The 12,453-nt window shown below is 41.1% G+C and overlaps 1 protein-coding gene across 2 annotated transcripts; it reads right to left on the bottom strand.

Moving 5' to 3' along the window:
- Positions 1 to 1,874: 1,874 nt before the first annotated feature.
- On the bottom strand, positions 1,875 to 11,741 carry srprb (SRP receptor subunit beta). Of its 2 annotated transcripts, none has more exons than XM_012881222.3 (7): positions 11,537 to 11,741; positions 11,096 to 11,190; positions 10,907 to 10,984; positions 9,676 to 9,758; positions 6,954 to 7,090; positions 6,815 to 6,869; positions 1,875 to 2,672 (listed from the first exon to the last, which is right to left on the bottom strand). In XM_012881222.3, exons 1-7 carry the CDS (start codon positions 11,676 to 11,678, stop codon positions 2,462 to 2,464), a joined length of 801 nt encoding a protein of 266 aa, XP_012736676.2. In that variant the 5' UTR covers positions 11,679 to 11,741; the 3' UTR covers positions 1,875 to 2,461. The 2 variants fall into 2 exon arrangements, with proteins under 2 accessions (XP_012736676.2, XP_021163561.2); XM_021307886.2 differs by having other exon boundaries at positions 11,096 to 11,229; positions 11,537 to 11,655.
- Positions 11,742 to 12,453: the final 712 nt, after the last annotated feature.

Raw genomic sequence — 12,453 nt, forward strand, 5'->3', positions numbered from 1 at the left:
ATATTTATTTTAATGGGGAATGATATTTTGTGGCTCAATGCTTTGCACAACCAGTCAGTAGGGCAGCACTTGGTGTCCTATACCAGTGAATAAATAATAAACAAATTAGAACTTATTAAAAATCTTTATTTTTTTGTCTCATTTCAGAAAGTTAAACTCGTGTATAGATTCATTACTGTGAAGTATTTCAAGCTCTTATGTCTTGTAATTTTGATTATTATGACTTACAGATAATGAAAATTGACATTCAGTGTCTCATAAAATCAATAAAAAAGGATTTTTTTGTTTTACAGAGATGTCAGGCTTCTGAAAAGTAAGTTCTTATCTTTGGACCCAATACTTGGTTGGGGCTCGTCTTGCATGAATTACTGCATCAGTGCACCGCGGCATAGAGGAGATCCGACTGGGGGACGACCCAACATGTCATCTGCCTTGTTGGGTCAGGGGTCTCTTCTTTCTCTTAGGTTGTCTATGGGGTTCGGGTCAGAGGAGTTGGATGGGCATTGAGCCAGCTTCTGGTACCGGAAACAAATTAATCTATTTAAAGGTTTAACTTTCTGAAATGGGTGGCAAAAAAAACATTGATCTTTTTAAGACGTGATGAAGACTTCAGCAACGCTCGAAGTTCTGGCTCATTGACCACAAGCCGACACGCACTGATCAGCTAATAAAGTTTTATGGAGTCTTTAGCAGTTTTATTTTTACTTCTCCGTGCGTCTTAGGAGTTGGTGAAGTTGTGCCAGAAACATTTGGATCTCAAGTTTTTTTTTTTTTTTTTAGATGTACCTGTTTGTATTTGGTCATTTGTTGTGGAGCTTTGTCCTGTTGACTCAATTTCTTTCTGGTTACCACACATCATGACGCTACTTTGAACAGTAGTGCCAGGGTCTTGTTACTGAAAAGTGCTTCATAAATAAACTCACCCTGTCTTAGTTTTGGAGGACACGGCCAGAGCATCACAGGTCCTCCACCGTGCTTCACTGGGTATGAGATCCTGTTTACAGCAGAACCAACCGGACTGTTTATGGCTGAAATGCTAGTTTAGTCTCATCTGACACGATGGGTTCTGCTAGAGCACCAGTAGTTTATTGAGGTGGTAGAACAGAAAATTATTTTTTTTAATCTCCCAGATGGTCAGTTGGCACGAATATGGTGTCCAATTGATGTAGAAACCTGTTGACCCTTAGATACATTTTTATACCTTTGTCGGCAAGATGAAGTTCTTCTCCAGCCTTTTTGCCACAGCTTTAGCTTTAAGCTAATTATTGCTCCGACTGCAGATTTCATGATCTCTCATTTTCTGACTTTCAGAGATCAATACACATCTGGCTTACTTGAAAGCTTTGATCTCTCTCATTTTGAAAGGGGGTTAAAGGTAACGGGCCTCTTACATGTGGTGATGTACCTTGAAAACAAGAAGTCTGGAGTAATAAGCTTTAAACTTGCATTCAGTCCAGTCAACTTGAGCATAAATTACAAAACAGTAAAAAAAGATCCTGTTAATAATGGACAGGTAGACATTTTCATGTTGCCGTTTCTAAATTTAAGACCTGCCTTGCATGAATGGTCTGTTCTCTCATCTTTCCTGTTTTGAAGACGTAGTAGTACACTCAAGGCTTACTAATCAATAGTTTTACACACAGATTAAAAAGTAAAAACTACGAAAGTGCTTCAGCTATGCTGGCTTTAATGACCGTGGTGTTTTTCAGTCTGAGATCTTGCTGCTGCAATCATTTTTATTTTATTTTTTAAACTCCATTTTAAGGCTTCTGGTACTTTCTGTGATGTGTGAGTTGGACGCCATTAATCTGCTGAACGTGTTTGCCTGGACCTTCCCTCCTAATTTGCAAAACCACACAAATGTAACTATTTTGTTAAGTCTAATGCAAACAAATGTTTTACTAAGGAAAAAAACTACAGTAAATCAATGCATACATTCATTTTAAATGCAGGATATTTAAACGCTTTCAAACAACTGAGCCATTTTTTTTTCTCTGCAAACAGCAAAAACATTTCGTATTGAAAACAAGGACAACAGAGAAAGAAAGGAACGGGGCAAACAGTCCAAGTTAAAGAAGAAATGCAACGCATGCCGGTCCATTTTCACAAGGCAGTTTACACTTCAAACCTGAAATAATTCGACTTCTTTTCAATATACAACAGCAAAGTCTTTTCTCACACATCTCTTAAACTAAACTAAACTTTGCTGGGATCAGAGGAACCAAAACGTCCGCTATCATCCAATCATCTGTTAACCTTGTGAGTTCTAAATGATTTCCATGTTTGAAAATCTGTCCTGTGGTGCTCAGACGTTTAAATGGAGTTAAGATGCTGAGGTTGCGCAGACCCAGAGAAGCATCTGTCACCTCTTCTGATTACCGAGGCGATGGCAGACGCTCCGCTCCCACGCTTTTTGTCCTTTAAGGCAGAGCTGCTCATCCAGTGAGTTGACATGCAGCTTTTACAGTTTAGCCAGGCTCTTCTCCAGGCTCTCCACATCAGCACCCCCGTCGTCGCCCTTGCTGCCGCGGGCGCTGCACTCCAGGAACTCCACCTTCATGGGCAGCTGGCTGAACTCAAAGTCCTTGCCTTTCTTCCCCAGATACACGCTGCCTCCCACCGAGCCATCCTGAGCGCTCAGAACTGCGGAGCGAGTCACTCTCAAGGTGTTCCTGTGGGAAAAAAACAAAGTATTACCAGAACGTCTGCTTAGAGTTACAAGTGGAAGATTTCCTGTTCACTTAGAGCAGAGGTGTCAAACTCATTTTGGGTGAGGGGCCGCATTCAGCTTAATCTGATCTCAAGAGGGCCACACGAGTTAACTCATTGCAAGATTAAATAGAACTAATAAATGTGGACTTGTTGATTTTTATATTAAATTAATTTCACTTTTACACAATATATTATGAATAACCTCGGCGTTTTTAAGAAAAGTATGTGCAATTTCAACAATACTTTTACTCAGTTAAACATTTACTTGTGCATTATGCATAAGAACTGATCACAGTGATTATACAATGTTGAAAAACATTTATTCACATTTTTTGGAACTTAAAAACATTGTCCTACATGACAAAATACATTAAACAGATAAAAATTAAGAAATGATTTAAATTTTTACACACCTGAAGCTTAATCTGCTAATTAAAACACAGCGCCCCCCCCCCCGTGGACAATATAGGAACTGCATATTTTCAATTAAACGAAGTACATGTTTTTTTCAATAATTGTTTTATCATTCTCTTCCTTTTATTTCCTCTTTCTTTCACCTTTTGTTTCTTTACTTGTTCTTACTTTCCTCTCCTACTTTCCCATTGTAGTGTCCATATCATTTGAGATATCCCCCGCATGAATCATAATAAAACTATTCACATTCATAAATCAAGCAGAGCACTGTACTGCTCCACTTGTGAAAGTCAAATCTGATGAGCTCTTTTTGGCATTAAGACAATTATTCTTATTGCCACATTGCCAGACAGGACACTGGGAAAAAAAAAAAAAATGGGCCGTATGTTTGACTTAGAGGGTGTAAAACCCAGCCTGGAGCTATTCTTTGGTCTCTAATGCACGGGCCAATTACCGGTGTCAGGTTATGTCCACAACATTGCAAAATGGTTCTTCCTTCACGCCATACGGACTTGAGTAACCTCCCATTCTTAATCCATGGGGTTTAATGAGAAGTGGGCCCAGCCCTTCTAGCTGTGGCAGCTTCGGCTCTTCTGGGAAGGCTTTCCACGAGGTTTAGGTGAGTGTTTACGGGAATATCTGACCATTCTTCCACAAGCGCATTCTTGAGGTCAGACACTGATGTTGGTCTCTGCTCTAATTCACGAGGTCGGCACTTTGCCGTTCCACAACACCCAACCGGCTCATCTGCGTCTTTGTAGGCCTTGCTCTGTGCGCTGCTTCACGGTAAAGTCGGCTCAACAGAGCCATCGACTGAACGGTACCACAGGAAACTGCTCAACATGTTTCAGTAAGCTGAAGCATTGATAGACTGGCATTAATATTCACACGCCATGCTTCTCTCTGCTAACCTGACTCTAGTCAGATTGATATCGCTCCGCCTAGCTTCACTCACATCCATCTGGGACTTCTCCCATAGAGAGTGATTTCTCCAACCAATTTTATTGTCCGGCCAATCAGGACGCAGGGCTGGAGTTTCATAGATGTGACGTAGTGGAGAAGCGACCGTGAGACTGATTCAGACAACAATGGCGGCTCGCATCTAGGAAGCAAGCGTTAGCATTGATGCTGCTATTTCTTCCGTGTTGTCCAATCTACCTAATATTGTTTCATTAAAAGAACATCAGAGAACGGCTCTGAAGGCTTTTATTGGTGGAAACGATGTTTTCGCCCTTCTCCCGACCGCATTTGGCAAGTTTTGTTTTTTTCCTGCGTCGCTCTCATCAGCGTCACGGGTTAGCTTCGGTGTGAGTGGTTGAAATAGCACGTCGATAAAGATGACAGACAAGTGGCTTATCCAATCATATGCAAGGATTTTTGATAAGGCCCAGCCTTCTGAAACGCCATTCCTATGGATCTGTTCCAGATGGATGAGTGGAGCTAGGCGGAGCGAAATCCATCTGGCTAGGGTCAGGTTAACTCTCTGCACCAAACAGCACAAATGAAGTCAGACCACTGTTGCTGTCCTGGGCACTACCTAACAGAGAAACGTACATCTGCATGACTTTGTCAAATCAGAGAACAAGTCTCCATTCCTCTGGAGGTCCAGTGCTTTCCCTCACTGCAGCTGAAGCTTTGCACCACACCGGGAGGCTTGAGAGCTGCTCCTCTGCCAGGGGAACCCATTCCATGAAGCCCTCTTTGCAACGCTCTAGATATAACCTCATGTGGCCTACATCAGGTTTGCCGCAGGATTTTACATTACAAAAAGGGGCTGGGCGAGCTAAAACGAGTAGCTGCGGTGAAACTGGGGTCTACTTCCACATGGACGGAGCTGCTTCTGCCTTGTTATGCTACCACTACAACGGTTGACTGTGAAATATTCAGAGGTGAAGTTTTTACATCTAGACTTGTTGCACATGTGACATCCTGTCGCTAGAATCCACTGAGCTGAGGGCGACCCATGGATTAACAAATGTTAAAGCAGTGTGCATTAGGGCTGGACAATATAGAAAAAAAGCTTATCGCTAAAAATAAAAAAAAATGCATATTGATGGATAACGATAATTATTGAAAATATTTAAAACCATATTTTATGTGCAGCTCTGCCTGGACATTTTATGATATTGCTAAATGATTTAATTTTAATAAAGAACACAAACACAGAATTCCAATTAAATCTTTATTCAACCAACTTTTTTAACCATAACAGAATTTCTTTAAAGAAAAATAACTTACGAGATCTGAGTTATGTTATTAAATACTGACAAAAAATAAACTAAAGTGACCAGTAAAATGACCAAAATAAATATACCAATACCATTTTATCACAAAGAAGGGAGGCCAGTTTAGCTGCTATACCTGCTTTGTTTTGGAAGAAGCTCCATAAGATTTCTCCAAAGATGACGCGTAACTAAAACGACTCGCGCTGCTGCGGGTGTGAGCGGCTTACGTGATGAAACAAGTTGGTTGCGTTACCAGACTTTGCTTTTACCGGTTCCTTGCAAGTTTTACAAATCACTGGTTTATTTCTGTCAGACTGGCGAACTAGTAAAACCCCGTTTTGGGACCGTTTCCTCCGCTGCTCCTTGCTGCGACATATTCACGTGCTCTGTGTTGTGGTTTGAGAGGGCGGCGCTTAGTGACGTCGTGCCTGGGTCCGCGATTACGATTGGTCGAGAGGAAGTAGTGACTGTAGCATCAACTAATATGATAGGCTGAAAGGAAGGAAGGAAAACTGTCTATATTGAACTTTTATCAACCCTTTTTTTTCCCATCGCGCCACACGTCTATCGATCGATATATATTGTTATTGAATTATCGTCCAGCCCTAGTGTGCATGCCTAGGAGGTTGATTTTGTCCCTCACAATACTACATCATAAGTTTCCGTTAAACCGTGCCTGTGGTTTGGAGTCCCTTTAAAGAGAGGCCAGAGAATGTTACCAGAGCTCTCTGTGGTCTTTTTGAAGCGCTCAGCGCGGAGTCGATCCCGGGCCGACCGCGTTGAGGACTAATAGGCCTCCTAACATGGTTAGCGCTAACCGCTAACCGGTTAGCGCTAACCGTCCGCGTTGCGCGTCCGCGCCCCGGAAAACAAAACTTGCCAAATCCGGTCGGGAGAACGGCGAAAACATGGTTTCCACCAACAAAAGCCTTCAGAGCCGTTCTCTGATGTTCTTTTAATGAAACAATATTAGGTAGATTGGACAACACGGAAGAAATAGCAGCATCAATGTTAACGCTTGCTCCTCAATGCGAGCCGCCATCATTGTTGGAATCTCACGGTGGCTTCTCCACTACGTCACATCCAGGAAACACCCGCCCTGCGTCCTGATTGGCCAGACCAAAAATTTGGTTGGGGAAATCACTTTCAATGAGCCATGTCCCAGATGTATGTGAGTGGAGCTAGGCGGAGCGATACATGCAGCTGGCTGTTGTCAGGTTATCTTTACTTTGCATGTTACACATTTTTGTTTTCATGGTTTTGTGCCAATATTGCAGCACTGGGGGGTGTTTTTAGTCTTCGTACTATCATACTTTTAGACAAGGGACATGACTGCGCTACCAGGTGAGCAAACATTATGGATTTTGTAGTAGCAGGTAAAGACATCATCCGCAAATCCTAGTTATTCCCAAGTTAAAGAAAAAAAAAAGAAAAAACACCAAATAACAGCAAGAATTACTTACAGTTCCTTTTCCAGCTGCTGCTGAATCAGTTTAGCAGACTTCGCCATCGTGATGTCTACGCAGAAGAGATCATTGAAAGAGATCAGCGTCTGACAAACCCTGATATGCATTTAACTGTGATGGTAAAAGCTCTCGTCACCTTGTTTGTTGCAGGCCACCAGCAGAGTGGGAGCGTTTCTGCAGACCACCGTGTCCGTCAACAACATGTAGAGAAACTCTGCCACATCTCTGACCTCCTTCTGGAAGATGGCGCTGTCCACCACAAACACAATAGCTCTGAAAAGATGACAGGCGAGTTAATCCAGTGGAAGCAACAGATCCCATCAGGACTTTAAATACGCCTCACCGTCACATCATCCGTTTAAGAGTCACTTTTTTTGCATCATGGCACCTGAACTGAAAGCCAGGTTGCCAAATTGAGTTAAACCTTTAACACATATACAGAGATTACACCAAAATGTAACAACTATGACAGATTTGAGTAAAATATCCAAGGATCCACCAACTCTACTAGCAGCTGTTTTTTTAATTATTATTATTATTAAGACGTCACTTATTTCAGGGTTCCTACAGCATAAGGCAAGTTAAATTCAAGACTTTTTAAGACTTTTTAATGCCACTTGAAATAAAAAGTTAAGACCAAATTCACGATAAACAAGAAAAACCTGGTTGCGACAACTTTACCCAAATGTTTATTTTAACATAAACCATTACTTTCTGGCTCAGTAGACATGTTTTAAATTTCGAAAAACATTTCATATAGGAAGAAAGCTAAAAAAAAAAACACACAAATTACAGATGTATTTTTTAACAACTACTGAATTGAATTCACAAACTTTGTTTTGTTCCCTACTAAAATAAACTATAAATCAGTTTTAAAAACCACAACATAACCAGTGCCAACTCTTTTTTGCAGCTATGGTCCGGCTGCAACAGTTTTTATTGGTTCCGCTATTGGAACGGAACCAATAATGGTTACATTGAGCCGTTCAGTATATTTTAAAAAAATATAATTGTGTCAATTATTTTACTGTTTGGTAAGGATTACAAAAATAAAATCCTATTTATGACCTGGTAACAATTTTAAGACCTAAGAAAAACTGATTTAAGACATTTTAATGCCAATTAAGGCCTTAGTTTTAAGTTACAGAATTCAATGCCTTTTAAGACTTTTTAAGGATCCGCGGGAACCCTGCTTATTAGACATAAGAGAACCTTAAGCATCAAAACACAGAAAATGTTCTTCGAAGTTTTGAATCAAATTAACAAATAGTGAAGCCCTGTAGGCTCCTGAGGTTCTGCACGGATCAGCCGCGCGGCATCATGGGACACATCTGGAAACATCAGCCTGAAGCTGGGGAAGACCTCCTGTGTGGTACCGGTGCTAAAGAGCGCTCACCTGAAGGACCTCAGCAGCTACAGGCTGATGGCACCAGCATTGCTTCTGATGGGAGGCTGGTCCTCAGCCATCTTCATGCTGACGTCCATCTGCACACGGTTCAGCTACTGTGAGGCGTTTTACTCCTCAAATCAACTCGTTACTCCTCTGGAGTTTAACCAAGGCTCAGCGTCGTTCTTTGGTTTCAACAGACATTTATTGTGGACAGCATGTCTTTACACGCCTCACGACTAAATGTTGTCAGAACTCATTGCCGCCGTTAACTCCAGAGGAATAACGATGATTCTTACACCTCCTAGTCAAACAACGAACAAAACCTCTTTCTCCTTCTGGGAAAACTTCTGATAACTTCTCTCTTGCAGACGCTTCATGTGGCTCTCTGAGTGCATCGATCAATCTTACCTCATGAGCAACAACGTGACATATGTTAAATACATTTTCAACCAAATAAATTAACTTTATCAACATTAATTTACTGAGTTGTTTCATCTCAAATACCAATATGTATTTAATACCCTTTTACCTGAATGTTAAAGATAATGAAATAAACATGACAGTCGCCTTCAACAGGAGCTACACAGCTGCCGTCTTTCCTGTTTAACTTAAATATTGCAGTTTTATCTGAATATGCCGTATTATCAACAATATTTCCCCCCATTTCGGATAACTTCCTTCTCTTCTGCTTTACAACTTTACTTTAAATGAGCTTTTTTATTAAAATTATTTAATCTAATGTGTAAATCTGGCGCATCCGGTCTTTCTTTTTGGACACTGTCGTTGCCGTATTTCCCCATTGTGAGGCAATAAAGGTATTTCTATTGTATTCTATTCAAAGCATATTCAGATTTTTACATTTGACTTCAGCTTTTATAACTTTTGAGAACAAAACATTTGGCCTGCCGGAGGCTGAAGTTGGCTTCCAAATCAGCAGAGTTGATAAGACTTTTCATTTCTTGTTTTGGTTTTTGTTTTTTTTTTGGCATCCATACAAACTGTAAAATCTATAAAACTAATCACCTCTGGACTAGACTATCTTACACCAAATCCGTTAAAATAGAGGTTTCTAAATGTAGAAAAAAATACAATGCTGTGTTTGACATCCAAACCAAACACAGTTTGTAAAGCTGACCTAAGGGACAAAAATGGTTTTAAAATAAGGTGTGCATTTATAAGTGGGTTCTCACTGAGGAACTAAAAAAAGGAAAACTATCAATGGGTTTTCGCAAAAATAAAGTTCTGATGAGGTAAAGTTAAAGATTGTACTTTACATTTAAATCAATGTAAAACACACTTTATTTCTCTTCCTTTACAAGTGGATTTTTCATCTTTCTAATTTAACAAAGTAGAAAATAAAGTGTGGAAACATTTCCTGCTCTCAGTTTTCTTCTCACATCCTCCTCTGGAGACAAATAAAGGTAAATTTCATCCTTCACTCCTGTGTGGTCTAACAGGAGGTTCTCACCTGGCTGCTGACTTGAACTTCTCCAGGTACTGAGACCGCAGACTGTCATGTCCTGGTAGGTCTATCAGAGTCCAGGTGCTGCCCTGGAAGGAGGAAGAGGGGAAAACATGATTTTTTTAAACAGATTTTTAAAAACCTGTGGTGTGTGTTTTATGACCCCTTTTACTCTGGTACCTTAAAGAGAATCAAGTATGGGGGGAAAAATCTCAACGCAAAATCCAGCAGTTCTGTGAAGGCCTCTGAGGATTGTTTGAGAACATTAGAGAGCAAACAGCATCATAAAGACCAAGAAACGCAGCAGACAGGTCCGGGTTGAAGGTGTGGAAAGGTTTAAAGCAGATTTGGGTTATAGACCAATCTCACTGAGCTCTATTCAAGCCATCATCTGAAGATGGAAAGAGTGGTTCAACTGCAAACCTACCAAGATAAGACTATCCACCTTAAAACTTCCCATTCAATTCTCATGCAAACTTTGAGCTAACTTTAAAAAATGTCACACACAAAAAAAGCGAATCAGACGTGTTTCCACGTACTGGTCTGTAGAGGATTAACCAAGCCGTATAAAGCATAATGTCGTAATACGTTGTTGTTACTCAGTAGTAAACAGGAAGTCGAGGTTGTTAACGGGCGCCAACTATAGATCGGTAATGGGGTGAGGTTTTAAGAAACGTGTTGCTCAAATTTTGCCATTTCCATCAACCTTTTATAACGCGGAGTTAAAGAAAATTGAATGGATTCATGACTAAGGAGATCATTAATCAGAGAAGCAGCCTTGAGGCCCATGGCAGCTACCTCTGGGAGAGCTGCTGAGATCCACAGCTCAGATCAACAGTAAAACTACCAATTGCACACTCAACAGACTTGGCATTAATGGTAGTAATAGGCACAAATTAATGGCTCAAAGAAAATCATGAGACATCCTATCTGCAGTTTGCTGTAAACCATGGAGGGAACACAGCAAACACGTGGAAAAGGGTTCTCTGGTCAAGCTAGTGTCTTGAGAAAACCACCACTTTACATCACTTTGAACGCATCATACCCACAGTGAGACATGGTGGTAGCAGCATCATGTGCTGCTTTTCACATCTTCTTTATTTGTAAGAGGGAAAAAAGCTTAGTTTTCTTTCCACCAGGCCATTAAGCAGTACATTGTGTTGATGTATCGGACACATTTGCAGCTGTTACAGTTCAACAATGTTTGAGCGTGATTTTGCAGCAGGCTGTTACTTACCCTGTCGTTTTTAGCTTTGTACGGAGCACTGCTGTCTGTGATGGAGGTCTGCGTGCGCTTGAACTTCCCCGACAGCAGCTGCAGGGACATTAAGGAAGGCAGAGTAGTTTAAAGCAGAGACCTCCAGCCCAACACGCTGGTGTCCGCCTAAAAAGCAACGTGGCCGGGGCTCCCACGGCTGATACTCACTCGGATAAACAGAAGGGTTTTCCCGGCGTCACACAGTCCCACCAGCAGCACGGCGCTCCGGACAGTTTTGCTGGTTAGAAAGTACTTCAGAAAGACTGAAATTAACATTGAAAGGGAGCTGTCAGTTTGTTAGCCTATGAGCAAAAAAAACAAACAAAAAAAAAAAAAACTGTTTTGAATGACTTCCTGAAGTGCTGCAAGTGTGACGACTATTTGTGTTTATAAAAAAAATTATAATTTCATATTTAAAAACCCAGGTGTTTGAAATACTAAAAAAACTTAAATATAAGTTGTTGCTAAGAGAACAGCTTTATTTCTGCCCATCTACCTGACAGTTTTCAATGACTAAGCTAAAGCTAAAATGCTAAGCTACGTGCTAAAGCTAGCCTGCTAAGCTACATGCTAATGCTAGCAGGCTAACGTGTTCCGTTAAGTTCTTACCGCAGGTGATGACAACCACCGCCAGAGCCACGATAACTCCGACCAGAAGCACCGGGTCCTGCTCCTCCAGCTGCTGCCGAATGGACTCAATGTAAGGCTCCAGGGGGTTCTCTGGCATCTCCGCGTCCGTTCTCTTCCCCATCTTTCCTCCAGGTCTGTTATTATGTATGTGAGCCCGTTCAAGCTAACCTGAAATGGGACACGTCTCCTTCTGCAGCCTGTAGGAAGCGTGGGGAGGCGCCAGGGGGCGCTGCAGAGCTGCTGGTGAGACTATTATGAGACGGCAACACAGTACTCGGATGGAATAGTAGTAAATATAATTTACTGTCCTAAAGTGGGAAAATTAAGGGGTTCCAGCAGCAAAGTACCAGGGAAGTCGAAGCCTACAGATTCACACAAAGGTACAAATATAAAAAACGGAAAGCATAAGATAAGATAGTCTTTATTGATCTCTTACATTGGAGAAATTCACTAAACCTTACATACACAAGCGCACTCTCACATGGATCCAGGTACTTACAGACTCACTTCCATACAGAAAACCCCTATTATTATCTTCAGCTGTCACTTTATACATGTCTTATTAATTAATACTGTATATTCTTCAGTGATGGTATTGAGGCGTTACTCGATTGTGTCTGTAATATGTTATCGGCTGGTTGTGCTGTTCACATCTCTTTGCAGGTGAAGAAGCAGACTGAGAATGTTGTATCATTCTCTCCTCTTTCTTTCACCATTTCTCCTTTTTTTTCTCTCTTACCTTCTTGTTTTACTGTCTATACAACATCAAATATTCCCTGCGTAAATTATAATAAAGCTACTTGCACGTATAAATCAAGCGGGGCACTATGGCGAAAGCGGTACGGCTCTGCTTGTGAAAGTAAAATCTGTTGGGCTCTTTTTGGCATTGCCACATT

This window comes from Fundulus heteroclitus, chromosome 18 (assembly GCF_011125445.2).
Source record: "Fundulus heteroclitus isolate FHET01 chromosome 18, MU-UCD_Fhet_4.1, whole genome shotgun sequence".
NCBI lineage: Eukaryota > Metazoa > Chordata > Actinopteri > Cyprinodontiformes > Fundulidae > Fundulus > Fundulus heteroclitus.

Bases quoted from the DNA above. Each gene is read 5' to 3' on its own strand.
- srprb (XM_012881222.3), bottom strand. From the start codon at position 11,678: ATGGGGAAGAGAACGGACGCGGAGATGCCAGAGAACCCCCTGGAGCCT. The intron at 11,191-11,536 runs GTAAGAACTTAA...TGTTAATTTCAG, and splicing joins GGTGGTTGTCATCACCTGCG to TCTTTCTGAAGTACTTTCTA. The intron at 7,091-9,675 runs GTGAGAACCTCC...TCATCTTTTCAG, and splicing joins AAGTTCAAGTCAGCAGCCAG to AGCTATTGTGTTTGTGGTGG.